A 27,558-nucleotide genomic window follows, 5' to 3' on the forward strand; every position below is an offset into this window, starting at 1 on the left:
ATCTGCTGTGACTTAGAGGCAAACGCTCTTCTGACACGATACTGCCTCTCCCTCAGCCTCAGAGATCCACTCTTCAAGCCTCAGCCTTCCCTCCCCCGGAGAGGCAATTTTCCTCTGAAAAATGCACCCTTCACCATTTGTCCCCGACAGGTCTGTTGTGGTGAGGGTAGGTCACGTGGTGCACACACTGTGACATGTGTAAAGTACAAAAGGGCCTGGAACATGCAGAGATTCAACAGGATGGAAGGGAAGAACACACGCACAGAGAATGCGGTCGTAGCAATGGAGGGGGGCAGGTGACAACACATGTGGCCAAGGAGTGAAGAGGCAAAGAGCTTTCGAAGTTTTTTTTTTCATTGTTCTTATTTACTCATCTATTTTTAAAAGGAGAGATGATGTGGGCAAAGTGGTGATTGATTTAGGAACATCTGGATTATGTGGATAGATTGGTGGTGAGAAAGATGGAGGGTAAGGGATGTTACAGTAATAAGGGAAAATAAAGTGACTGGCAAGAAAGCACTTGAAACCAAGGAAGGAATACAGGAAATGTTGTTGACAGCATTTCAGCATCATCTACTTTTGGATCTGATGGCTATCTGCATGCGATGACAGAATGTTTAATTAGGTGATTCCTAACTGGTTGAATGACTAGGTTAAATGAACATTAATACAACCTGGTAGTGGTTTTGAAAAGTAAGGCTAAAAGTTGGCAAATCTGTCTTGTTAGTCTTCCCATTTTGTTGTAAAACAGTGGTTTCCATAAAGGAGTAAAGCTAATCCCTATCTTGGGCAGCATTAAACAGAGAAGGGTTGAGAATAAACTAGATGAGAAAATTGAGTCGAAGTGATGAATTGATGAAAATAGTTCAACACAGATAAATGTAAAATCCTGTTCTTTGGGGCAAAAAAAATAATCATTAACAGGAAAGAAGCACATGTCTGCTAAAATATATGAAAAAATATTGGTTTGGTTAACTGTGAGAAGTAGAATGAAAAATATGTTTTCTAGAGTCATTAAACATCTTGAATCCTGGCTCTGACAAAAACATAAAGATTTGGAAGAAATGCAATGAGCAGTGACCCTGGAAAGAATGAGAGACGAATTAAAAGTCAGTTCAAAGACATACAGGTAAATGGCAAAGTAGGAGTGCGGCAGCCTGCTGGAGTGCCTTGGTTAATGTGGAGTCAGCAAAGGTTAGTGGGCTAAAAAAGACTAGGGCATGGCTGAGGAATGAGGAGACTAGCACTCACACTTGGTATAAAGAATGACATTTGCAGATATAAAGAGATTTTACAAAGCAAGAAAAAAGAAACTATAGAGACTGGCTAGCTGAGAAAGGGCCATCTTCTATTTGGGACCACACTGCAGGAACAGAGTAAAAAACAAAGACCACTGCAGCCCATGTGGGAAACTGCATATAGGACAAAGGAGATAAAAAAAATATGCAGGTTCCTAAGTTGACTGTAAAAATATCACCACTTTGTTATCTTTGGAAGAACAGGACAAGCATAAATTTAACACAGACAAAGGAAGAAGGGGTCCACAGAACTCTTTAGAAGTGGGCTACAAAAGAAGGAAAAGCTGCGCTGCAATGGAATGAGTCTGAAACAACAGCTTCCTAACTGGTTTCCTAACTTCCAATTTTTTCTGTTCACAGAGCAGCCAATGATCTTTTCAAAGGTCTGATTATATGGCCGCTCTGCCCACAACCCTCCACTGACTTCCCACTGTGAGCCAAAGTTCCTGCCAAGGCTCATAACTTTAAGGCCAGGCCAAGCCTCCTATTGTGTCTCTACATGTACTTCCTACTACTGTGCCCCTCGTTCATTCCTCTCCAGCTACACAGCCTCCTTGTATTTCCTAACTTGCCACCTGTTATCTACTGGAAGGTTCTTTGAGACAACTGAGCAGTTGACTTCTTCACTTCCTTCAGGTCCCTGCTTAATGTCACCGTATCTGAGATGGCTTCCCTGACCACAATATGTAACATAGCTTTGTCTCCTCCCACCTGACATAGGTCCATTTCTCCCACCTACTAGAACAAAGGCTCCTTGAGATGAAGGGCCTTCCTTGGTTCTCATGACTCTACAGAAGAATTCCCCATGACAAGTATCAAGTACTTGTTGAATGAATAAATGGAGAGTGGGAGATGTAGCTAAAGAACATAAAAGCAAGTAGTGTTCTTAGACGTTGAGTACCAGACTCCAAAACTTGGTGTGGCTCCACTGTTACAATTTGCCTGTCCCCCACTAGCCTTCAGATGCTGAGACCGACTACCATACTAAGTCTTTAGTGAGAAAGTGAAAGATCAATGATTTTAGACGCTACAGACTTCTTCTCAGAGGGTTTGATGCTAACAAAAGAGTAGGCTTATGGTTAAAAAACTTGGAATGCTAGATAAATTAAAAGCATCCTAAAACTTGAACACCGCAGGTCTCCCTGAGGTCTTGTTCTTTTTGTTTTGCATACATTTTCAAGCTATTCATTAAGGTACACCTTAGACTAAATATTTATGATTTAAAGAGCAGTCTTACAGAAAAAAATGTTTTAAAATATTTTATCTTCACTAAGATGTTACCTCAAAGATGATAAAAATCAGTAAGCATCATTTTTACATTCTACAAGGGAGGCTAATGGGCTATTCACAAACCATAAACAACATTAATATAAATGGCATTAAAATAGCAGTGAAATAAGGGCTGCAATGTGATTTTAAAAAGTGTTAATTTAAAATCCAGTGTGCAATAGAGCCACTCCATTAGGCTAATGATAAAGCAGTAAAAATTTTCATTAAGAAAAAACACTGCCAGAGGACAAAATAATTCTTCAAAATGTGTAACACATCCTATTCTTTAATTTCACAAATTTTAAAACAAAAAATGCACAATATCTTGTTAATGTGGTAATTTATTTTCACCCCAAATCATTTAGTATTATAAAGAAATGGCCTGTTAAATTAATAGATTAGCTAAAAAGTATTGAGTCACAAAATTCTCTAGATAAAGTATGCTATTAAAAATACCACTCTACTGAGTTTATCTTTGAGTCTTCAGCTAGAGAAGGTCTGATTATAGGAAAACCTTGGGTTATACATCTTAACCGGTGATTCCTTATCTCAATCTCTTGACTCATCCTCCAGGAAGGTTATAAAGACTTTTAAGACCATCTCTGAAGCACTTGGTATAAGAAAAACAGAAAAGGAGCACTTAAAAGTTAAGCACAGATTTTTAGGCAATGAGACCTCAACTCAGGTGAACAAGACAGTACTGAAAAATCAGTAGCTACCAGCTCAGGCTCTTGAGAAGGTCTGCCTTAAGTGTGAATCCCAGTTTGCCATGACCTAGAGCAAGTTATTTAAATTCTTTAAGCCTCCGTGTCCCCACATGTAAAGTGGCAGCATTAGTATACAGGGTTATTATTTCTATAATCCATGTAGTACTTAGCATATAGCAGGTACTCCATAAAGATTTTGTGACAACACTGACTTTTAGTCGCTAAGGAAAGGATCAGTACTTATATTTATGTTCAATAACCTTAAAAGTAATTTGGGAATTGTGTGGTCCTTGTAACTGATTTAAATTAAGAGAATTTTGGGGGAACCCACACCCAGATATGTGCTACTGATTTGGGAACTAGTTTTTCTAGGACATAGTGCTGGTTAAGGAAGTGCCAAAGACTGACACTGTATAAGCACACATGCACACTTCTTACTTTAATTCCTTCCTTTGAAACCATTAATATCATATTGTTCAATAATGACAATTCAGAGAATACAGATTAAAACATGCTTACATCCAGTATATTCATCTGTAAGCTGAAGTGTTTTTCTAATAGAGAAAATATAAAGTAGTTCCTAAGACAAAAAGCATAAAAGTAAACTCTCAAAATTAAGAATTTAAGGGAAAAAACTATCAATCTGTTGAAAAGGAAATTATAAGGATAAAAATAATTTCCTTTTTGACATGTACTAACAAGTGCACAACTAACCACAACTTCCCTTACTAAATGAAGCATTATTTACATTTCTATAATGCTTGTTCTAAAAGATTACTTTCAAGGATATTTCAAAAATTAGTTACATAGTATAATCACGCTAACAAAATTATCTTTTTGCGGGGGGTCTACATGTGAGGGCAGCACTAGGACTTAAAGGTAAAGGTTGTTGTGATATCCGGGCATCAGTGTGACACGGCACGTGCTGAATGGGAGGCAGAGGCCGCGGTGTGACAAGACCGCTCCAAAAACACAGGGAAGGGAAGATGTGAACCAGCAAAGACTTACAGTTAACTCCCCTTCTTATTCAGTTAATTTTACAAAGGGAACTTAATTCAAAATTTAATCATAATACATTATATATATATATATATAAAAAATACATAATATATAACCTAACCTAACTGGATAAGATGAAAAAATTTCTCATGTCATAAACATGGTACTTACATATATTCAATAATTTACTAATAATTTTTACTAACAGAAAAATATGGTATTCATAATCATTTAAAGTTCATTCAGTATTTCAACAAAGCTGCTAATTTGTTAATAATTTAGTATAAAAACCAAGTAAAGGCAATTTTATCATGTTACCACAGAGTCCATATAATTGCTATTGACAAGTCTGCATTATTTAACAAAAAAATAACACGGTTAGTGTGAAAAACTAAACATTTATAAATCAAAACATTACACTCCCATTGGCTGCAGAAATAATTTACTGCGCTACAAGGATTGAAGATGGTGGGTAGGAGTAAGAACAATATACCCACTTTCATTCCAGGGGCAAGATCATGCATATTGGGACACTAACTCACTGTAATATATCCATAGCATGTCAAGTACATTATAGAATTTTCATTAAAATTTAAAATTTCAAGTAGAAAAAAGTCCAAAATATGTTCCGATCAATTTAAATATTCAAAAAGTTCAGTCCCCATTCAGAAACAGATAAACAGTATATTTATTAAATGAGTTAAGACAAATAAACTTTACAAATAGACAAATAATAAAAGGCTCAGTGGCTAAAATAGATGGTAAGCATCATTGAAAGAAATCAACACCATCACGGTATCTTAGTTGGCTTACACGTGTAAAAAGAAATTTTCAAAGAGCAATTTCACAGAAATGAAGCCAGTTTTTGTTTTTCTTATAAACAAATAACCATTTCTTGGTTCAAAACTGACATCTGTTATGAAAATTACCATATCACATATTCGTAAGATGACAAGGAGTAACTCATCTTCAAAGTGCAAGTAAGTCTATTTACAACCACAAAAAAGGCAATGATGAGGAGAAAGGATTTTTAAAAAATATACAAAGATTAAAAACATTTGGGATGCAAAATTAAACAGTATTTTGGTTAGAAAATAAAAGAGAAAGAGTGATTGAATTACAGATGCTATACATATTATATAATGGGATCCAGGATCTTTTAACAGCTTGCTTGTACTTTTTTCCTACTTACATAATGCTCTGGAAATTTCTCGTAGAAATTACAGTGTCTCAAAGAGAGAAATACACAATAAGCATGTCTTGCTACTACTTCATGGATGTCATAAGACCCGTTTATGGATTAGAGTTGGTGTAAAAAGCCATTGCCTTAAGTTGAAAAATGAATACTGTAAAAGCTCAATACAAATCCTCCAAAGCACATGCACTTCTAAATCTTTTGGTAATAACATTCATATTTAAGCATAACCAAAATAAAAAAGAAAACTGAAAATATTTCCCTTTTCTCTATTCCCTATGCCTTGTAGGCTCTCCAGTTGATAGGGTCAATTTTTAGAGTTGAAAGGGTTCTTCAAGATAGTCTAGTCCACCACCCTCATTTAGGGTTGATTTTCCCAAGATCATGCAGCACGTTAATGGCAAAACCAAGAAGAGAAACCAGGTCTTGACTCCTAGCCTGGTGTGCTTTCCAGCATATCATGCTACCTCTTTTACAGTATGATTCGCTATAAATACCTGATGAATAAATGTACAATTACAAGTGCTGACAGAGCCAATGTGTTTCTAAGACTTGCAGAGGATTACTGCAAAGGACTGATGGAGAGAAAAAGATTTTCCCCCACCCACCAAAAATATCAAGCACCATCAACTAAATGTTTCTTTGCTGGGTCAGATACTGCAGTAGTCCTCGTAAACTTTATGTCAGCCTGAGGATTGTATATCTGGTGAAACCCGGGCCCTAACACGATGCCAGTTCCCAAAGGTAAAGAAAGACAGAGGCAAAAAAGGAAAGAAGATAGACAAAAGAAAGAAAAGATTTAAAAATCTAATTGGCTTAGAAATGGGCATTCCAGCATATTACTTATTATATCTAAATATGTATATTTTTAGAACTTTTTTCACCTTTCACGTAATCTCCTTTTACCATAATTTGTTATTTGGCCACTTAAGAATCAAAATAAATATACCAAAGACAATAGTGGTCATTATTTTTTTTTAACTGTTGAGACTATTTTAGACAAACTAAGTTCAATTAAGAATATGTTGAATGGTGACATTGCGAATACTTTTGTTAATCTGGTTCTATTAGATTATCACCAAGGAATTAAAGTGGTACTTCATGGGGCTGTTACCATCTTGAAACTTACTCCAATTGTGGTTAAAGAGAACAGACTGATGAACCATATATGTAGAATTGAGTAAAGAAGCTGAAATGCCTTTTAAAAAACATTGTCATGAATTTATTTATTAAAAGGGCAGATTTATTTATGTTTACAAACAAGTTTCAAAAACAAAAGAAAAACATGTATGCTTCTACTTATTAACCTTTTTCAAAATGCCAACAGCCCTCATGCTGTATGAAGGTTTCTAAGGATTTATTAGAAAAATCAATACAGTTCACTCACAGTTCACCAAGACATCACTGAACTAACATGTTTAGACAAAAACAAAAAGGACTAAGGTTCTCTTGTAGTTTGATAGCTTGATTTAATTTGATTTGCCTGAAACAACAAAAGCATTTCAAGCATCTTTCATTATGCAGTTGATGTCTCGCATTAAACATTCTACTAAATTCTGAACAAAAAGGTTATTAGCAAGTTTTCAAAAATTTTAAAAATTAAACAGTTGTTTCAAAACCATTAAGTAGTAAATGTATTTAAGAAACTAATTAGGACAGATGCCATAACTTTATTAGAACACCACTGCTCATGTTTTTTTGTTTTGTTTTGTTTTTTTGTTTGTTTTTTTAAACAAAGCATTAGTGTTATCTATTTGGCTATTAGTATTAGCAATTTATCTACAATATTTAACAAGGTAAATTGTAGGCAAAAATTTAGTACAGTTTCAATAGAAACACCCTTTTTTTTTCCTGAAAATAGAGCAGTATTTGAAGGACTAATTTTTCTCTGCATCAGTTATAAGGAAGCTTCCCATCTATGAACAGGAACAAAAAAAGTATCTACAAACCTTGTAAACAGATCTGTATCATTTATAAACATAAATAATCCAAATTATTAACAGCCAACAGCAGAAATTAAAGAATCAATTCTATGACCCAGGGCTCTTTGCTTGCCCAACTTTACTCCTCCCTCTCTCCCATCAAAGACTGAGATAAACTAAAGCTCTGCAAATACACTGTTCAGGACCATTCTTGGGTACTGCTGATGATCCACAGGTCAGCTCATGCTGAGTTACTGTTTATCTGTCAGTTCATTTCTCCCACCCCCTAAAAAGCACCCTCAGTCTGGCAGAAAGCTTTGCGTTTTTTTAAAAAAATAAATCTACATTCGTACAAGTGTGTCTTCTGTTGAAGTCCAAAGACAAGAATACTATCTTGTCTGTCACAATATGTGAAAAGACCCAGTTTCAATTTGTTTCTTTACAATGCAGCTAGTGTGTTAACATTCAGCTTACAATCAGAGTGATGTTTCCAAACTATGTAGTGGGCTTCCTGGGGATGAAGAGGTAGCAGACTTGTTCATTTCTATTGTAAGATAAATCCCGCTGTCAACAGCATTGTTATTTTTGTTGGGAGAGGGTGGAGGACTGGAGTTACGTTTTGTAGGAGCATCGTCTTCAGCATCAGTGTCATCAATAAGGGGGATATGAGGTTCTGAATCTTCTATCCTAAACTCAGGATGTGTCATAAAGTTGTGAATCGAACTTCTTGATTCCGGTTTTTCTAACCCTTCATACAAAGAACTACGAAATGCATTCACCACTCGAATCTGTAAATATCAGAAAACAGAAGAATGTCAGTACACTACTAGCTTAACTGCAAGAAGGTGCATTTATGAGTCTGAATCCACAAACAGCTAGGTATGAGTGAATCATATTTGCATGTAATGCAGTGGAACTTGCAATACACTGTAAAAAAATGAATATTTTAGTAGGACACTACAGAACAACAAAACCACATACTCTGAGAATTAAAAGATACAGAATTCAAATAATACTAAGAAAATCTCATTGTCACAGGCTAAAATTTAATAGCCATTTTATAGGATTTTTTCCCTAAAAACAAACAAACAAACAAACAAACAAGAAACAAAACAAAAACTTAACCATACACAAGCTTTGGCTAATTTTTAAAAATAAAAAAAATGTAATTTTGAAAACAATTTAAATAAGTTGAACAAAGTCAAGCACAGAGGGTTATTATTTATCATGCTAGGAATTAGGGTGTCACCAACTATGAAAAAGCCAAGCAAATATAAGCTGAATGCCACGATGAACTGACATCTACCCCACTATTCCCATGGGGTACAAAATAAAAGTACAATCCAAATAAATATCTATAAAATACCATAAACAGCTATAAATATTTGAGTATATGCCACTTATCTATAAAGTGCTATAGTGATTTTCTCTATAATAGATTAAAACTTAGGTCAATTTATATACTATTGTTCACTGGAGAAAACAGACTTAAAAACAAAACAAAAAAACAACCAACCTATGGGATTCTTCTGTGAAATAGTTGTAAAGGAGAAGACTTCTAATATTTTTACCTCTAAACAAATAGCCTAACAATTCATCCTCTTTCTGAGAAGTCTGCTGTATGGATGGATGAACGGGCAAATTAACTAAAAAAAAAAAAATATCACTGCATACACTGACATGATATCTCATTAACCCAGTATCATACAGACTTTCAAAAAAAGTGGACAAAATGCAAACAGTTGAACATCTACTATGTATCAATTTAAATACAGTGTTCACTTTTGCTTTGAGTCTAAATGAATCATTAGAAAGGTAACTGACACTGACAGTCCAGATTAAAGAATGTAGTCACCAAAATCATTTCATGAAACAATAAAAAATTAATCAATTTCAAGTAAACATGTGAATGTAGTTTTTCATTTAAATGTTTTAATGTGTCCATCACCTGACAGTTATCATTTGTGTGTGTGTGGTGAGAACAGTTAGGACTCTAACCTCTTGGCAAGTTTCAAATACACAATACAGTGTAGTCACCACACCACACATCTCCAGAATCTACCCATCTTGCATGACTGAGACTTTGCCCCACTGGCCAACATCTCTCCATCTCCCCTTATTCTCTGGTAACCATCGCTCTACTCTCTGCTTCTATGAATTTGACTGTTTTAGATCCCACGTCTGAGAGTTTATTCCAAGGAACAAAAATCAGAATCTTGAAGAGATACCTGCATTCCTATGTTTCTTGCAGCATTACTTACAACAGTCAAGAAGTGGACACAATTTACTTAAATTGTCCACTGACGGAAGAACCAAGAAAACGTGGTGTGTGTACACAATGGAAAATTATGCAGCTTTGAAAAGAATGGAACCCTGACATTTGCAACGACACATGACCACTTCTCATTAAAACCTCATCTCCCCTCAGAGTTGTCTTGCCTGATTTCCTAGGTCCTGTGTGTAGGCTGTTTTACAACTTGTTTACTCAGCCCTTTATACTGGAAAAAAAGAGTACAGCATAGATGACTGAGGAAGACAGAGGTCAAATGCCTGAGTTGGTGCCACTTACTAGCTAAGAAACCCTAGGCAAACAGATTTCCTCAACTATAAAATGGAGAATAACAATGGCACCAACCATTGTTATGGGAGATTAAATTAATTTGTCCATACACAGACTCAGAACAGTGTTGGCTCCCAAGTATCAACATCAGGACTTCTCAAACTTTAATGTGCATGGGAAGCACCTGGGATCTTGTTAAAATGCAGATCTTGACTCAGTAGAGGCCTAGGATCCTGCATTTCTAACAAGCTCCAAGAGGAAGATAAAACTCCTCCCTATAATTCACACTTTGAGCTGTAAACATCTACTCAACTTGTGGTGCTACTTCTTTAACATTTGCTGGTTTATTCTATTCCATTCATGTGTTTATACTTTAGTCTCTTCATTTGACAGACTATTAGCAGCAAATACATTTTCAATTTCCTTTATTGTTCTTATTCCCCATTTACAAAGACTACAGTGTTTTACATAAGATATGTAAACAATGCTCACTAAATATACCATTACAATCATTCAATTGTTTTTATTGTGAAATCTTACATTTTTTAGATATGTGGACATTTAATAAGTATCCTGACTGTCCAAATAATAAACTAAGTAGTTAAAAAAAAACAAAACAAAAAAGATAACTTCAAAAAAGAGTATCTCTTGTCAGCAGTCAGTAGGAACAGACAACACAAATTGGAAGGTCAGCCAGCACATCTGATGGGTGATGAGAATTGTTCAAGATGACCCTGAAGTTGCTTATTTGACTTGGTTTCTGACAATGCTGCTAAATAGAGCTAGAGAAACAGTTAAGTTTTCTTAAAGCTGACTTGCCAATCACTCTCAATTAGCATCAAAATGCTAGCCTGTTCTCTATTTCAGTGTCTTTGGTTATATTTTGCTTGTTTCTTTGTTTTGTTGTTTAGGTTCCTGTAAAAGGTGAGATCATACGGTATTTGTCTTTTACTGCCTGGCTTATTTTGCTTAGCATAATGCTCTCCTGTTCCATCCATGCTATTGCAAAGGGTAGGAGCTCCTTTTTTCTTTCTGCTTCATAGAATTCCATTGTGTAAATGTACCATAGTTTTTCGATCCATTCATTTACTGATGGGCACCTAGGTTGCTTCCAGCACTTGGATATTGTAAATTGTGCTGCTATGAACATTGGGGTACATAGGTTCTTTTGGATTAACCACCAATTTTCTTAAATAGAATCTATTTAAGAAATAGAGACTATTTTAGTTACTAGCTGATATACCTTACCTTCTACAACATATTGCCCATTTCTGAAATTTGCATTCATTATTACATTTACTATGTGCACTAACAAAGGACTGTAATGGTAAAACAAGATACTAAGCAACAAGAAAGAATATTCTAGGTTGTTTTCCAAAGTTGGGTAACTACACATCAAATTTCCTCAAAGTAAGACTTACTTTTGTAATGTGTAAGCTTTTACTTATCTGGAATAGAGGGTGGCAAAGATTTTCTGTAAAGGACCAGACAGTAAATACAGCTTTTGTGAGCCATATGGTCTCTAATACAACTACTCAGCTCTGCCAGTATAGTGCAAAAACTACCAAAGATGATATTTAAATGACTGGGCATGACTGTTCCAATAAAAATTTATTTTTGAAAACAGGCAACAGGCCATATTTGGGCCACAGGCTATAGTTTACCAATCCTTCACCTAGAAGACCAGATTTTCTCTCCATTTCGCCTTTCCAGTAAGGCTTAACTATTGACCCAAGCAAAAAAAAATTACTAATCGTGAAGACTGATCTTAGAATGATGTACTTTATAAATAAGGAAAAACTATAGAATGTTTTCTCTAGAGATCTCTAGGAGTAAAAAAAATCTGACTAATAAATGAAGGAAAAAAGATGATCTCTTCAGAGATGTTTCAAGCCTAGTATATGACAAAGTAGAAATGAATTATTATTTCTTCCTGTAGCAAAACAAAGATTCCAAATAACAGTCAAAAAAGTTTGAAATCCACAGATATTTCTAAGAATGTTCTATATTAGGGCAGGAACACAGTAAGGAAACCAATACACATATTAACACTAATAATTACACATATTAACACTAATAATTAATTCTATATATTGGCTGATGTTCTGCTACCACTTAAGATAAAGCTTCATCAGCAAAGTTGGAAGAAAAATTTATGGTAATAGCAATATAATTCTTAGTGTACAATGATAACCTCATGGACATGAATATATATCAGCCCTCAATACCTCCTTATGTTGCAAGAACATAGGATAAAGAAATAAGCATCTCAAACCCTGATAAAGCCACAACAGCTACAAACATGCCCTCTATCACCCTGGCCCCAGCAACTCAGAGGTCTCATGCACACTTGTGCATCAGAAATGAGACTGGGGCAGGTGAGGGTGGGCATGTCTTAAAACAAAGCTGGTGACTGATCTGATATTTAATATAAGCTGGGAACACAATTATACAGAGAAATATAGTAATTATACTATACCTAAGGTCATATGTGACACCCCTCTAGATAAAAAAGTCAATTATTTAAAATTTTGCTGAAATAAAAATAAATGGAATACATGCTACCCAGGAGATAAACTTGTCAGAAAAGTTTAACATGAGCTAATCATGGGGAAACAAAGACACTCAGGATGTAGGATACTCTGTAAGACAATTGACCTGGATTCATTGAAAAAAAAAATCAATAAAAAATAAAGGAGGGAAAAAATGAATCTAAATTAAGAGAGACTAAAAAGTCCTAACACACCTGTTGATGAGCATTTGTTCAATTCTGGCTCAAAAGAGCTGTAAGGACATTTTGGGGGTGGTAACTGGAGAAATCTGAATATGGACGGTATATTAGATAAAATGGCATCTGTGTTAAATTTCTTGGATGTGATAATATAGTATGATCACATAAAAGACTTCTTATTTTTAAGAGATATGTACTGAAGTATTCAGAGATGAAATGTCTATCTGCCACTTCCAAACGGCTCAAGGAAAAGTACATATTAATAATGCAGATGTCACATGATATTAAGCAGTGGTAAATCCTGATAAAGGGCATTATTCATGTATTAATCTTTTAACTTATCTCTTCATTTTAAATTTTTCAAATTTAAACTTTTGAGTGCACGAGATTCTTTCAGGATAAAATCTCATTTTGGACCCTTCTTACAAGATACAAACAGATCCTTACCATCCATTCCAGCCTCGTAACTCCTAAAATTTCATTACTCTCTTAGTACCAAAGTATGTCACTCAAGCCTTTCCCTAACTGAGCAAATTCTACCAAGAATTAACTCAGGAGTCATTTCCTTCAGGTCGTTTTTCCTGACTTCCCAGGGTATGTTAAGGGCCCTATTTGTTTTCCTTACTAGACTGTAATGTCTTGAGGTTCTAGTACAGCCTTGGCATATGGTAGGCTTTCCACATGTGAAACAAACAGTAAGGATAGGGAGATGAAGGAATGAATTGTAACATGCCCTCAAGAGCCAGAAATAAGGTGAAATTCCAGGGATGGAGGGGAAGATGCAAGTGACATTAGCTGACACAAGCACAAGGCCAGGCAATTTACATATACTATTTCATTCAGGTAGGTAGTAGCAGAGTAATGTTTAAAAAACAGATTCCTATCTTTCCACATATGTAAATTTATCACCTTGTCTAACATTATGGGCTCAGTTTGTCTTCAGAGCACTTGTCTGTGCTTTGCTCTACATCATGCTGCCTCTGCTTATTAGCTATGGACAAATCATTTAAGCTCCAAATCAGTTCTCATGGTAAAATGGGGAGATATATAGGAGATATAGATACATAAAACAGTTCTTGTTCTGCCTGTTTTGCAGAACACTGTTAAAAATAAAAAAACAAAATTACTTAGCAAACCGTGAACCAAAATGCAATGAATAAACAGTTTTCCTTAAAAGTGCATTGTTTTCTCCCTCAATTCACCCTCTCCTCCCAGCTTCCCAAGGTTCCTCTATTCCTTAACTGGCTAAAGACCAAATGGCAAAGACAGGTCTCTTGCCCAAATACAAAGATTAACCTTGGGTAAGCACAGCTGACTGTGTGGATGGGTGGGCTTATATCTTTAGTGCCTCCACTATACTGAGAATCCACAACAAAAATCAAGACCCTAATTCACAGTAAGGATGATATTGGTTAAAAGGATTTGGGGGTATTTACCATTTACCAATAAGCTGTGAGGAAATTTGTTATTTTAGTTGGTTAATGGAAAGTATAACATGAAATGTTTCAATAATTAATCAATAGTGTACTTTCCCTACTTCTTTGGAAAACTTAACAATTTTAAATTAACTTGATTATACAAATTTAAAAAAGCCTATATAAATACCATAGAACCCTCCCCTACCCAACCCCCAAAAGAAAAAAATCCAAAACAAGGCCAAAGTCTAGGCTAAAAAAGCAAACAACTGGGTATATATTGAGAACTGTTTTTATAACTTACTTTCCAACTTCAATAAGATACAAGTCAAAATGCTACATTCATTTTTAGCTTTAAAAATACAATTTCTTGGTTCCGTTAGATCAGTTTCAAATCACATGCTTCTGGACACAATGCAATATAAACATGTTTGAAGGCATATACTCAAAAATTTATAGTAGTTTCACAAATTCTAAGCTCCAATTTTATTCCCCATATCAGAGTTAGCATAGAGACAAGCTCACAAATGTCATATATAATCTTTGGTTGCAATTGTTCCACCTGTTATCTAGCCCTCCAAGAAATAAAACAACCACAATGACAACACTTTGAGGTCTCAATCCACTTTACAAAAAGAAAGCTTTATGAAAAGCCTGAACAATGAATTTAACATTAAGGAGAAAATGAGAAACGTTAGGTGTGTGAAGTAGGAAATGTTAATTTCATGCACTTAGGAACACACACTCACACCCCACAGTAGTAGAAGCAGTAGAAGAGGAAAACACTACATGTGTAGGGGTAGAAATATTTGTTACATCATGATGCTGGCTGGCGATGGAGGGTTGCCGCCTTAGAGCCCCCTGAATGGAACTTCCACTCTGGAAAGCATTCACTACATCCATCTGCAAGGAATCAGAGATTGTGACAGCTTGCTCAGCAAGAGAGAGAGAGAACAAGAGAAAGGACCATTCCATCTATCAACATATAAAAAGTAAAGAAAAAAGGCACTTTTTACAGAGCAGATATATAGGCAAGAGTAGTATTTTGTGATGAAGGGGGGGAAAGCTAGGAAAAAAGGAGCTTAGGGCCATATAGACACATTCTTTCATGATCAGTTAAAACTTTCATTCATTCCAGGTAATAAGTTTTGTGGGTTGGAAAGGCTAGAAAGGAGTTAAGGAGTGTGTTCAAACCTCCTCCCCAGGTCCAAAAGCCCTCAGCTGGCTCCCATTTCCATCATCTCTCCTACCTCTCTCCAGGCCCATACCTGCGTCTGGATTCTGTTCAGACCTCTAAACCACAAGATCTGGCCACGCCGCAACTCCCTTTCGGCGTGATCAATCTCTTCCACATCCTCTGCTAATTCCTCCTCAGGTATTTCTTCCTTTTGTGTTCCATGACCAGCTTCTTTTAGGAATTTTAAACGGCTAGTAGGAATTGTTGAAATAAGCTACAACACAGGGGAAAGAACCTGAAATGAATCTTATCAAGTACAAGTAAACTGATCAACTTGAGTACAAAAGGTATGAAAAGGTACAAGTGTAACCAACTATCTTCACCAATGAAGCACTGAGATCCTGTCCACCAGAGGCTTTCTTTCTCAGAATAAAAAAATATTCTCTTAGTTACACAAGAGAGTTAAGTTTGAATGGTAAAAAGAAAGTTTTCTTGAATGGGAACAACCTGATTACATTTTTCATACTTTATTTACAACATTCACAATAAATTATAATACCATGCTTTGACATATATATGTACTTAAACTCGTATTAATTATATTTAAAATGGCAGGTGTCTTAGTGGATGCAAAAGAAGATTATATTTCATTGGTGCTATAAGAATTCAGTGAGAAAAAACATACCTACATTACAAAAATCTTCAAAGTTAAACTAAAAAGTGTTTTGCTTATGAAAAGTATTTATTTTTTAAAAGCAACTATTTAAGAATCTGGGTTAACACTGATTGATCAAGACATCAAACAGAAACAGATGCCCCAGAAAACAAGGGATACAAAAACAGAAACAACTATCTATTAGCTTATAAATGTTAACAGCCCTTCCTTAAGGAACTTGAGCTACCAAGGGGAAACAAGTATGCAGTTGGAATCAGAACTGCTTAGAGAATTTCTATCTACCATAATTTCTATCCACCTAATTTCTCAGAGGGAAACAGGCTCAGAGAAAGAAGAAGGGACTTGCTCATGGAGTTCATGGAGTGATTAAGAACCTCAGTCTTCTGACCACCCAAATCAGTACTTTCTACCATGGCACACTTAAATTCAATAGATGATGTCAACCAAGGATGGTAACTGATGTCTGCTGGGTATGTATCTATAGGATTTCCTCTTCTGAAGTTAGCCAGATTGTGTGTGTTTGTGCGCACATGCGGGGGGGTGGGGGGGGTGGGGGGGGTGGTGTGGGACTCTGTTATTCCCGAGAGAACATTATAAAATAATTAGAATTGCAGTCAAAAAAGAAAGGTAGACCAAGCATGGATCCTACTTAAAAGAAGATCTCTATTAATTAGGTATTCAAAATGAGTAAGAGAAACCTCAGAACCTAGAAATACAATTAAAAAAAGAAGGTGAGATAAAAGGCACATAAAGATTAAGTTCAAGGAAAATTTGGATGTTTGGTTTGACTGACTTGCAGAACAACAAAAAATTAGTTCACACAAGTTACATATCATAATATTATATTAACCTTTATTTATGAAAACATTAGTATAGATTATCATTTTTTAGTAGTGGCCATGGATTTAAAATGAACAATGTACAAACAATTACCAGTTATCTTTAAAAATAATGTCATGTACCTACAAGTCAGTCCTATAATAAAGATGAAGTATATCTTTTTTCAGGTTTTTTTATTGTATTTTATTTATATACTGTTAAAGCCATTTTATCCAAATAATCAAAAATGTCCTTTTGTGGCTCACTTTTTCAGATACCATTATTTTTATGGTAACATTCTCTATGTAAACTGAAATTCAAGATTTTTTATATGCTACATTTTGGATTAAACTGTATAAAAAAGGATGTGCTCTTAAGTACACAATATTTTATATTTTTGTAAAAATATTCTAAAAAGGCAGAAATAGGTTATAAAGCACAAGACACAGATATTAGAATTCTAACCAATTACAAATGTATTATCTAATACTGCTATAAAACTTGTTACATGAAACAAGTTAAAAAATATGTAAGAAATTTAAATAGCATTTTAGTATACAGGTGTGATCATAACAAACAGCAAGTGACATATAAAAACAAAAACCACATTTTAAAACACCATATTCTTAAATGCCCTTTTTGCCCTAGAATGGCAACTACTCAGAATCAAGTACAGAACTCCTTAAAAAAATACACATTAGAAATTAAAAAAAAATTACTTAAGGTTTGAACAAAAAATGTTATTTTTACCTGGCCCCAGAGTAACGTTCCCATTCCTAGGAATATTGACCATAGCCACTGTTCTATTGAAAGTTCTGAACAACTGAAAGGTTTTCCACCAAACTGCACAATTATTATCTGGAGGAATAATCAAGAGTAAATTTATTTAAATGTTTTACATTTTACCATTCACATATTTCAAAAATTACCCAAATTTGTGTCCTCTAAAATTTAAGCTAAACAACCATTATTTCTGATGGTGACATGTATAATATTCACAGCTGAAACTAAGACCTATGAAATAAAGTAAAATCCCTCTGTCCAAAAAATGTGAATGTAGGTGTATTTCATGTTTAAATTATGCTTGTTAAAAATTTAAAAATATGATTCTCATGATCAGGAAGATAATTTTATACTTTTTTTCCAGTATAATCTCAAGAAATTACATTCCCCTGTATTTAGTATAACGCTTTGAATAATTTATGCCTTTCCACAAAGATAGCATACTCCTGTGGAAAAGTGGATGTAATATTCAATCTTATCTGTTTTCCTTCTAACTGCTATTCATTCCTTAACAATTAGACTATAGGCCACATGTAAATGAACTAAGAGGAAAAAAAGCAACTTGCAATTCTAGAAATATGTACTAACTCAGTTGGTATACCCTCAGAAATTTGCTCTCCCCGATAAAGAGAATAGTTCAATGATCTGTATAAATAAAATTCATAGTACGGTACTCACTTTAAAGAAACTATTTTAAAGAAACTAAAGTGGCATATATGGGAATTCTCGTAAACTGACAGGCTGCCAAGTATTGATATTAAAAAGAATCATTTTAGTATTAGTTATCAACTCCATTCTTTGTAGCTGGACTTTATTCCAAATTCAAGTGACATGTATGTATCTGTCAATTCCACTGTCTTTAAAGTCAAGGTTATTTGTACACTTGTACAGATAGAGCCCCAACTGTTTTTGTAAGTAGCCTAACCAGTTGATGATAAATGACTGGAATCTTGCTTGGACTTTATAAAGATACCAAGCTAAAATAATTTTCTTTTGTAAAACAAAAAAATGAGCATGGAGAAAAACATTTGTGTGTTTTCACTTTTTAAAAAAAATTTAAACATTACCTTATTATTTTTTTTTTTTTGGTATAATGAGGGGGTGAAAAGGATATTAAGATGCTGGGGAAACAATGATTAATATGGTTGGTTGTTTTGTTTCATAAGAAATAATAATCTTTTCTTTTAGAGTTGGAAGAAATAAAATTTTCTAATTAGTAGTGGAACTTACTTCCAAAAATGTTTCCATATTCTTTAATATACTACTTAAATTAACATGACACTACACAATTGTGTATTTCAGTGTACTGAAGCATTTCCTACCATATGCCCAGGGAACCTAGAATTAGGCGTTATCTTCTCAACTTGGAAGGGGGTGGATTAAACAAAGTTCAAGAGGTTTTTTAACTGAAGGATTTCCCAATGTCACTGAATTGTCAATTTAAAAATAAAAAAGAAAAAGTGGCTGAGATTTGAGTGTTTCCTTTCAGACTTCAAGCTCAGAGCTTCATGTGCACTGTCTCTTATAATTCTTTAATAATTCTATGACATGACCTAATTAATATTATCATTTTCATTTCACAGATGAAGACATTGTAGCTTGTTAAGGTCACACAACTACTGAGGCAGCACCTTGATTTGGGCCCAGAACTGATTTAATCCTATGTTCCTACTCATAAATACCGTGTTATATGGCTTTAAGAATCTCCAAATAAGGCAGTATTTCCTAAACTTATTGAGGCTGTAAGAGCAACTCAAGAGACTAGTGTTTATGGAACATACTTTGAAACCACTGATTCTGTGTCAATTGCTACAAAGTAGAAAAGAAATTAAAAATATTTACATAGGATTATTACGTACTTCATGATCTGTCCAAAAACAAACAAACAAACAAACAAAAAACCCCCTAAAAAGTAAAAATAAGAATCAGCTAGTAAATAAGAGACAGAAATTAACTTAAATACAATTTAGGTACCTCAGATCTATAATTCGGACTTGGGCTATTTTGTATTAAAAACAAACAAAATGAGATATGTATAAATCAAGGGTCATGTTTTCCTACCCAGTTGACAGTCCACAAAAGTGATACTCAAAGTGTTAATCTGTAACAGGAAGATAAGGAACACCCACTAGGGTTCAAATCAATTCCCTATTTGCACAGTACAGCTACTACTACTAAAAACAAAAATTACACAATTCCTCATCTGAAATGCACAGTGTGAGGAGTGAAGTGTTGATTTATATACTGGCCCATCCTTCTTATCTCACTGTGAACTTGTAATAAAGTGGTCGTGGGCCAGTGGCTGGCCCACACTTTGAGTAGCACTGGTGTATCTATAAGGCACTAAAGAATGACACCTCACATTAACTGTTTTAGGTGTGTCAGCCTTTGTCGGGAAGTAAGTTGCCAAACAGATTTGCTTGATACAGAAATAGGCAGTTAAATTTTTGTAATCCCCATATTTTAATAACAGATCAAATAAACCTAATTTTGTAGTCAGTAAAAGCTAAAACTTGAGCATGTCATGAGCAATGATTTTTTGTAAATCTAAATAAAACTTTCAGAAACCATATAGCAAATAAGCAATATTCCTCTTAAAATTTATAGAAATTGAAAACATAAATAACTTTTATAGAAATAATGAAGTCAAGGATTTTGGTTTCAGTATCCACAGTATACAAGGCATAGGTTGAATAAACTGTTAAAAAAAAAAGCTTACTTTTAATTTGAAATCTTACTGTGTTTACTAACTTCCTGGTGTGATTATGTTCCATTCATAAACCTGTTTTGGTTCCAGATTCTACTATACAATCTTTTACACAGAAGAGTACCATAGAATACAAGATGATAATAAAAACATAGGTTTAATACATAGTTATATAAAATTACCACATGCAGAGTGATCATTAGTTTTGTTCTTTAAGTGATCTTTATGAACATGGGAAAATTTTCAGTGCTTCCTATTCATTCCCAGTCCCACTCCTCACACCCCATTCTCCACTCTCTTCTCTGCCTTGTTTTGACAGTATTATAAAATGAAAAACTCACATGTCCAGTTCGGATGAAGCTATTCAGAATCATTTGGTATTTAAAATATTCATTTCAAAACCTTTTATTATTTAATAAACTCAACTGTAGAAGTACAATTGCTATTAATTGCTAGGAGCAATTAAGCAGGCCTAGAAGGTCAACTATAACATTTAGGTTAAACAGCATCAAAATGCTGTTTGATAATGATATAGAGCGAAACAATTAGAATCAGAGTGTGAGGTATCATAACCACAGAAACCATAGTGCAATTAAAGTAGTATCAGCTTAACATACTCTTCTCATATGCAGAATTCCAAGACAGTGCAATTTTTCCCTTGAGTTGTGATATTTAAAACTCTTTTAAAATGTCATCAAAGCAATACACAGAAGCCCCACACATTGTAGTTAAGTAATTTCTGGAAAAAGCCACCTGTTTACCTAATATCTCCCACTTAAAAACCAAATTTTAAATTATCTTTTTTAATTACCCACCTGTACCACAAAAGTGCCTAGAACAATTGTGCAGAAGATGGCATTATTAAAGATTCCTTCAAACACATTTCTTTCACCATGAATTTTCCGGGCATTTATTTCATTGAAAAGTTGCATCAGCACAAAGGTATTAAAAACAATAGTGTAATGTTCTGAAGGAGGAGCATGCAAAGGAGCATTTCTTCCACTATCAATATCAAAAAACTTTTCTCCTGAAAGAATGAAAAATTATTATTTTGTAATTATTATAAAAATAAACATTTTCAAGAGGTATGCAATAATAAAACCTAGCCAGACCTTTATTTGATCCCAAATGACAGCATAGAAAGAGTTGGCAGGGACACGGGATTACCCAGTTTTCTCTTGTTTTATAGAGGAACAAACTAAAGGCCCTCAAACTATGCTGACATACACAAGATCACATATCTACATTCGTGGCAGAGTCAGGGCAAGACATCAGGACTCTTTACTTCCCCCCACTCTTTTTCATGTTACCTCCCAAAATTTATTAAGCCTCCACTGAAAAAAAGGAAAAATTAAGGGTAAATGAGGAGTCGAAGACTGAAAAACTTATGTTCTTGAAAAATTTGTAACATTTAAACATCTGAGATACTAGGTTGTAACAGAAACAACTGCAGTTTTATCAGGCACTGAATTCTTACCAGCAAACAAGAGGGTAAAGACTACTACAAGTTGATAGAATGCATGACCCAAAATGTTCTTCATCATCGTGCGTGAGATGAGAGGTTTATTTCTACCATAAGGTTTCCGAAGCAAGAGCGATTCAGTGGGGGGTTCAGTTGCCAGAGCCAGGGAAGCGAGTGTGTCCATTATAAGGTTTACCCACAGCATCTGCACAGCCTTAAGCGGCGAATCCTAGAAAAGACAGGTTTCCTAATAGACATTCACAGCTATTCAGAGACTCAGCAATTTTCAGGAAGCCTTTTGTATTCAAAAACTTAACAGAACTAGATCGCACCTTTATATTAATTAAACTAAAATATTAAGCTTTGGCTTGTTTAAATATTTAAGTACTTTAAAAAGGCATATTATACACATATTTGCTTTAAAATAAACAAGTTTTAATGAACAGATTGTGAACCTACTTGAGTAATACAGGCACCCGTGAAAGCAACAATCACTGCCACAACATTAACGGTGAGCTGGAACTGCAGGAATTTTGAGATGCTATCATAGACATTCCGTCCCCACATAACTGCTTTAACAATGCTTGTGAAGTTGTCATCTGTGAGGATGATGTCGGATGCTTCTTTAGCTACGTCAGTTCCAGCGATGCCCTATTAGGAAAAATTCTGTGAATTATACTAAATGTTCAAAATATAACTTTTAAATATTCAAAAGGATAATAGTCAATTGATCAACAAAAAACTTACCATTATACTAATAACAGACTTTACTGTAAAACAAGTTAATATAGTTATTCTAAGATACCATCTCTCAGAAATTCTCTTAGGAGAAATCAAAAATAAAAAAGGAGGCTTTGAAAATAGTTTAAATTGGGTTTAAAAAAAGAGGAATGGACGTGGGCATCACCTCAGTTCCTTCCAAAAGTCACACAAAAAGATGTTTTAAAATAATAAAAACTCACAAAGACAAAGTTAGTGGGAAAGAAGATACTGCAAGTAAATCTTAAGAGGCTAAACAGCAGATAACCAAATACTAAGTAACATTAGTAATACTGAGGCTCCCCAGAAAACCGAATCCTATGCCAACAGGAGGCAACAGCTTTTTCTGCGCCACAGACCTCTCTACATAAGCTCAGGACTTGGCAGCACCAGGTAGAACAGGCAGTAGGGGCAGGGTGTGAATAAAAACAGATTTCTTGACACTGAAGAAATACTTAGAAGGTCCAAGCTAAGAACCATGTCCATCAACAGTAGAATGGGATAGATTATTGTTACAGATTAATAAAAAAGCAAGTGAACTATACACTATTTACAACACAGATGAATCTCACAAGCAAAAATGAATAAAGGAAGCTGGATTCAATATATGATTCTTTTGTATAAAGTTCAAAAACAGATGAAATTCATCTTCAGAATACTGGTTATTTTTGCAGAGAGGCAGGACAGTAAGCAGAAGTGAGTGTGATTGAGGTGGCTGGTGTAGAGGTAATATTCTGTTCCTTGCCTTGCATAGACCAGGTCCGTTCATTTGTGATAATCCAGTCAGTTGTGTACCTGCCACTCAGGCATTTTTCTGTATGTGTGTTATACATTAATAATAAAATAAAAAGAAAGGTAGATCCTCAGAGCCCCTTCCCAAGTCCATGCAGCCAGGCAATTTGTCACTCCCTCTGACATGACAAAAGACTGCCAGCTAATTTACCAGAGGCAATAATGACAAAGAACTTCTGGACTGAAGGGAACTAAGCACTGTTGAGGACAGGGTACCATACTGAAATTAAAGTGGTTAAGAGTAACTCTGTTTAATAAATATTGAGACTATCATCTTTCTTTCCCTCCTTGTTTCCCAGGATACTAGTATTCAGATTGCTCTCTAGGTAGCAGATTTAAACCTCAAAAAAAAGATCTGATCACCTCAAGAAAAAGACCTAAAATATTGTAATGCAAGGCACTGTAAAAAGAGTAATGGCCAATCCAGATCACTTTACAGAGAAGCTTCTGGTGGACAAATCCCACCAATAGGCCCAAAGTTTTCTAGCTTTCCAACTTTACATGAGCAAATAGGCAGACATAACCAAGGATCATTTGACATCTTAGGAGAGCACTACACTGGAAGACAGGCTAAACCAAAAGGAAAGTGGAGACGGATTCTGCAGACACAAAAGCTCATTAATAAAAATCAAATCTTTAGAAAGGTAAAAGGTATATCAATAAAATAAGATCAGGATGTTAAAACAAGAACAAAAATTCAGAGATCCAAAACAAGTCTTGGAATTAAATATATGACTCACATAAATAAAAAACAAGTTGATGAAATGGCTCTGGAAATAAAGCAGGATGACAAAGGTATGGTAAACAGGAAAAAAGAGACAAGATAATATGTCTAAGAAGTCTAAAAATTGGTGAATATTCCATAAAGAAACACTGGAAAGGAAATAGGATTAGTACAAGAAAATTTCACAAAATTGAAGAAAATGAGTTTTCAAAGTAAAAAGCTGCTCTCATACAAATCATCACAACACTCAGAGAATGGAAAGCAAAGTAAAGACTTAATATACTTCCAGAAAGAAAACAACCACCAAGAGGTTCAATTTAAAATAGTATGGAACGACAATGGAGGAACAAATTCAAAATTGTAAGAGAAAACAATTTTCAATCTAGATTTTTACACGGTCAAATTAAAAGTCAAGAGTTGAAGGCAGGATGGAAATTTTAGTCATAAAAGTTATGAAAAAGTTTAACTCTCATAACCTCTTTTCCCAGGAAGCTAATGGAGGATATAGCTCTACCACATGAGTGAGTAAACTCCAAAAGACTATGGTATCAAGTCTAGGAAATACAAGATGCAAAGTAAGACAAAGGTAAAGGAAATCCTCAGGAATGGAGAATAACAATACCACTGTGCAGCAGGCTTAGCAAACAGCCAGTCCACACTAAGGCATGTCAGAACTCTGGAAGAGGGATCTCTAAGAAGGTGAAACAGGTGAAAGTGCCAGATGTCTCTGATGCAATGAAAGAAGAATTTGGTGATGAATTAGGTTTAAACCATAGAAAAACTCAGCAAAAGTAAATAAATAAAATGAAAAAGAAAGCAAATAAAAAGGCAACATACAGAGAACACAAAGAGTTGTACAAGGAAATAAAAGTAATTATATCGATCTACCCAAAATGATGACATAACTCTAACGACAGAATAATGTCAGGCAGTATGTGTGAATGTGCACGGTGGCTAAAGCAGTGTGTGTGCCTGTGTGTGTGTGTGCATGAAAGTGCTAACTTCTTCTCTCCCTTAATGCAAAGTCAGTAGCAAATGCTTTATATTTAAAAAACAAACACTATAATGATGTCATTTAGCTATATGGAGCTAAACAGTTAAAATGGTTTTCTTTTATCAAAAAATGAGCTGGGAGAAATGATACATGGTAGGGGACTTAGGTATTAAATCTTATAGAACAATTTGACTTCTTCAATGCTATGCATATGTTGTTTTAATAAACACAAAAACAAAGTTCAAGTCAACCTTTCTTTCAAATATTCAATGAAGGAACAATTTTAATTTAAAATTTTAGTCTCTAGCTCCTAAACTGAATATTTTACTTTTAATGTGCAATATATTTAACAATCTACGTTCAAGAGGTTTCCCTGACTCTATTCATTCTCTCGTCTTTTACAAATGCAAATCTCAAAACTCCTGTGTTTAAATTCCTTCAAAATTTCCAGTTATTAAAATAGTCACAAGGATGTAAACGACAAGAACAGGGAACATAGTCAACAAGCTTGTAGTAACTATCTACAAGTCAGATGGGTACTAGGCTTAAAGGAGGGAATCACTTTGCAAGGTATATAAATGTCTAATTACTATATTGTACACCTGAAACTAATATAATATTTTATGTCAACTATAATTGAAAAATAAACTAAGAAAAACTAGTCCATAATCAAAAAAGTTTGAGAAACTTTTCACCAAAAAAAGTAAACAGCTTTTTTCATGAGCTTCTCTGAACGGTATGCTAACATGCAGTGTTTCCAAAGCAATTTTACTCCATCAGATAGATGTTTTCTTGGAAAGAACAAATTCCTTATCTTGATATTTAAGGCCCTTACCTAATAGGGCCCCTGTCAATCCTGCTTCACATCCCATTATCCCAGCACTAAACCCTCTTCTGAATATGTTAAAACTACAGCCATGAGCTGTATAAAAATGTTTGGGTCAATGATCAAATATATATGATGGTGGTGTGATGGTGGTCCCCTAAAATTATAATGAAGTTGAAAAATTTCTATCGCCTAGTGACACTGTAGCTGTTGTAACATCATACACGCACACTACTTACATGTTGGTAGTAATGCTGGTATAAATCTGAGGGGCCAGTTGTATCAAGGTATAACACATACAATTATGTACAATACATAACACTTGATAGTGATAGTGACTATAAATGGTTTATATATATGTTCTATACTAGACTTTCTGTATTTATTTTAGAGCGCACTGTTTCTATTTATAAAAAAATGTTTGCTATAAAACAGCAAGCCATGTTGCTCCAGCAGCAGCCCCACACATCTCATGTTTACCACATCTCTTGACTACATAATTTTTCTCCCGTGCTGGATTTAATCTGTTGTTTTGGACAGTGACATGCTGTATGAGCTTGTAGCCTAGGAGCAATAGACTGTACCATCTAGGTTTGTGTTGCGTAAGTGCACTCTATGTTTGCACAATGACAAAATGGCCTAACAATACATTATCAGAATGTATCCTTATCGTTAAGTGGCACATGACTGTTCTTGTTAGTTTACTGAAGGTCTCTTGGTTGTACTTTATGCTCTTCTCCCAGCACCACTACTCTTTTGTACTTTGGGGCCATTAGTAAGTAAAGCAAGGGTTACTGGAACATAAGCACTATGATACCAGGACAGTCGATCTGATAACCTAGACAGCTACTAAGTGACTGGCAGACTGGTAGCACTGGACAAAAGGAAGATTCATGCCCTGGGCAGGATGGAGTAGGCAGGTACACGATTTCATCATGTTACTCAGAACAGTGTATAATTAAAACCTTGTGAATTGTTTATTTTCAAAATTTTCCTTTTAATATTTCAGGACTGCAGATGACCATGGGTAACTGAAATCACGGAAAGCAAAATCAAAAATAAGTGTGGAATACTGTATAATAATAGAAAAAAGTAATCATATTTTAAATGTACTGTGGAGGCTTGCTATCTAAAGAAATTCTAAAGGGAGTGGCTAAATAGGAGGAAATGCCAGCATCATCACTTTTTGCAAGCTAATAATGTACTCACATTAGAGTCCTTCCATAAATCTTATTTTATTGTTGCAAAGTTTACTTTCATACAGTAACTCTATGTATACCTAGTTAGGGTTCTAAAATGCTGTTTCTGCCTAAAAAATAAGAGATAAGTTTAGAAAGGACCAATAAATACCAATTTCTTGTTGGTATCTAATAAAAGCCCAAGATAAGTAATTCTTTTTTTCAGCTTTAAAATATGAAACTGAAGAACTGAACAAATACACAATCAAAGTAACATTCAAGCTTGAACAAAAGTGCTTTCAAATCCAAGCCACTAAGCAATTATTCTTTCTCTGTATTTTAAAAATTGAATTTTTTTTGTGCTACCTTTAAAAAAGAAAGAGGTTGATATAATAGGTCTGAGACCTTCACAGCTTCTTTAAAAAAATCAAACAAAGCAGCTGCTGTACTGTGTTTTTGTTTACATTACTATATCCACCTGTATTTATTTAAAGTCCTTACTATCTGCCTTAAGCACCTAAGTTTTGGGAATAAAGTTTTTTTAAAGTTTGAAAATGCATTGTAC

The 27,558-nt window shown here is 34.6% G+C and overlaps 1 protein-coding gene across 5 annotated transcripts in view; it reads right to left on the minus strand.

Annotated features, from left to right (window-relative positions):
• Window positions 1-4,937: 4,937 nt before the first annotated feature.
• The window catches only part of ATP2B1 (ATPase plasma membrane Ca2+ transporting 1), a 126,364-nt gene continuing 103,743 nt past the window's right edge, over window positions 4,938-27,558 (minus strand). For 3 of the 5 annotated variants that reach the window (XM_045830625.1, XM_045830627.1, XM_045830626.1), the window contains 7 exons: window positions 22,180-22,371; window positions 21,736-21,949; window positions 21,074-21,285; window positions 17,519-17,626; window positions 15,365-15,547; window positions 14,913-14,999; window positions 4,938-8,178 (listed from right to left, as the gene is read on the minus strand). In XM_045830625.1, coding sequence (XP_045686581.1) covers window positions 7,867-8,178; window positions 14,913-14,999; window positions 15,365-15,547; window positions 17,519-17,626; window positions 21,074-21,285; window positions 21,736-21,949; window positions 22,180-22,371 — 1,308 coding nt within the window. In that variant the 3' untranslated portion in view covers window positions 4,938-7,866. Of the gene's footprint in view, window positions 8,179-14,845; window positions 15,000-15,364; window positions 15,548-17,518; window positions 17,627-21,073; window positions 21,286-21,735; window positions 21,950-22,179; window positions 22,372-27,558 lie in introns of all 5 variants that reach the window. The other 2 variants (XM_045830629.1, XM_045830628.1) reach the window with 2 other exon arrangements.

This window comes from Phyllostomus hastatus, unplaced genomic scaffold (assembly GCF_019186645.2).
Source record: "Phyllostomus hastatus isolate PE091 unplaced genomic scaffold, TTU_PhHast_1.1 phas_contig_152, whole genome shotgun sequence".
NCBI lineage: Eukaryota > Metazoa > Chordata > Mammalia > Chiroptera > Phyllostomidae > Phyllostomus > Phyllostomus hastatus.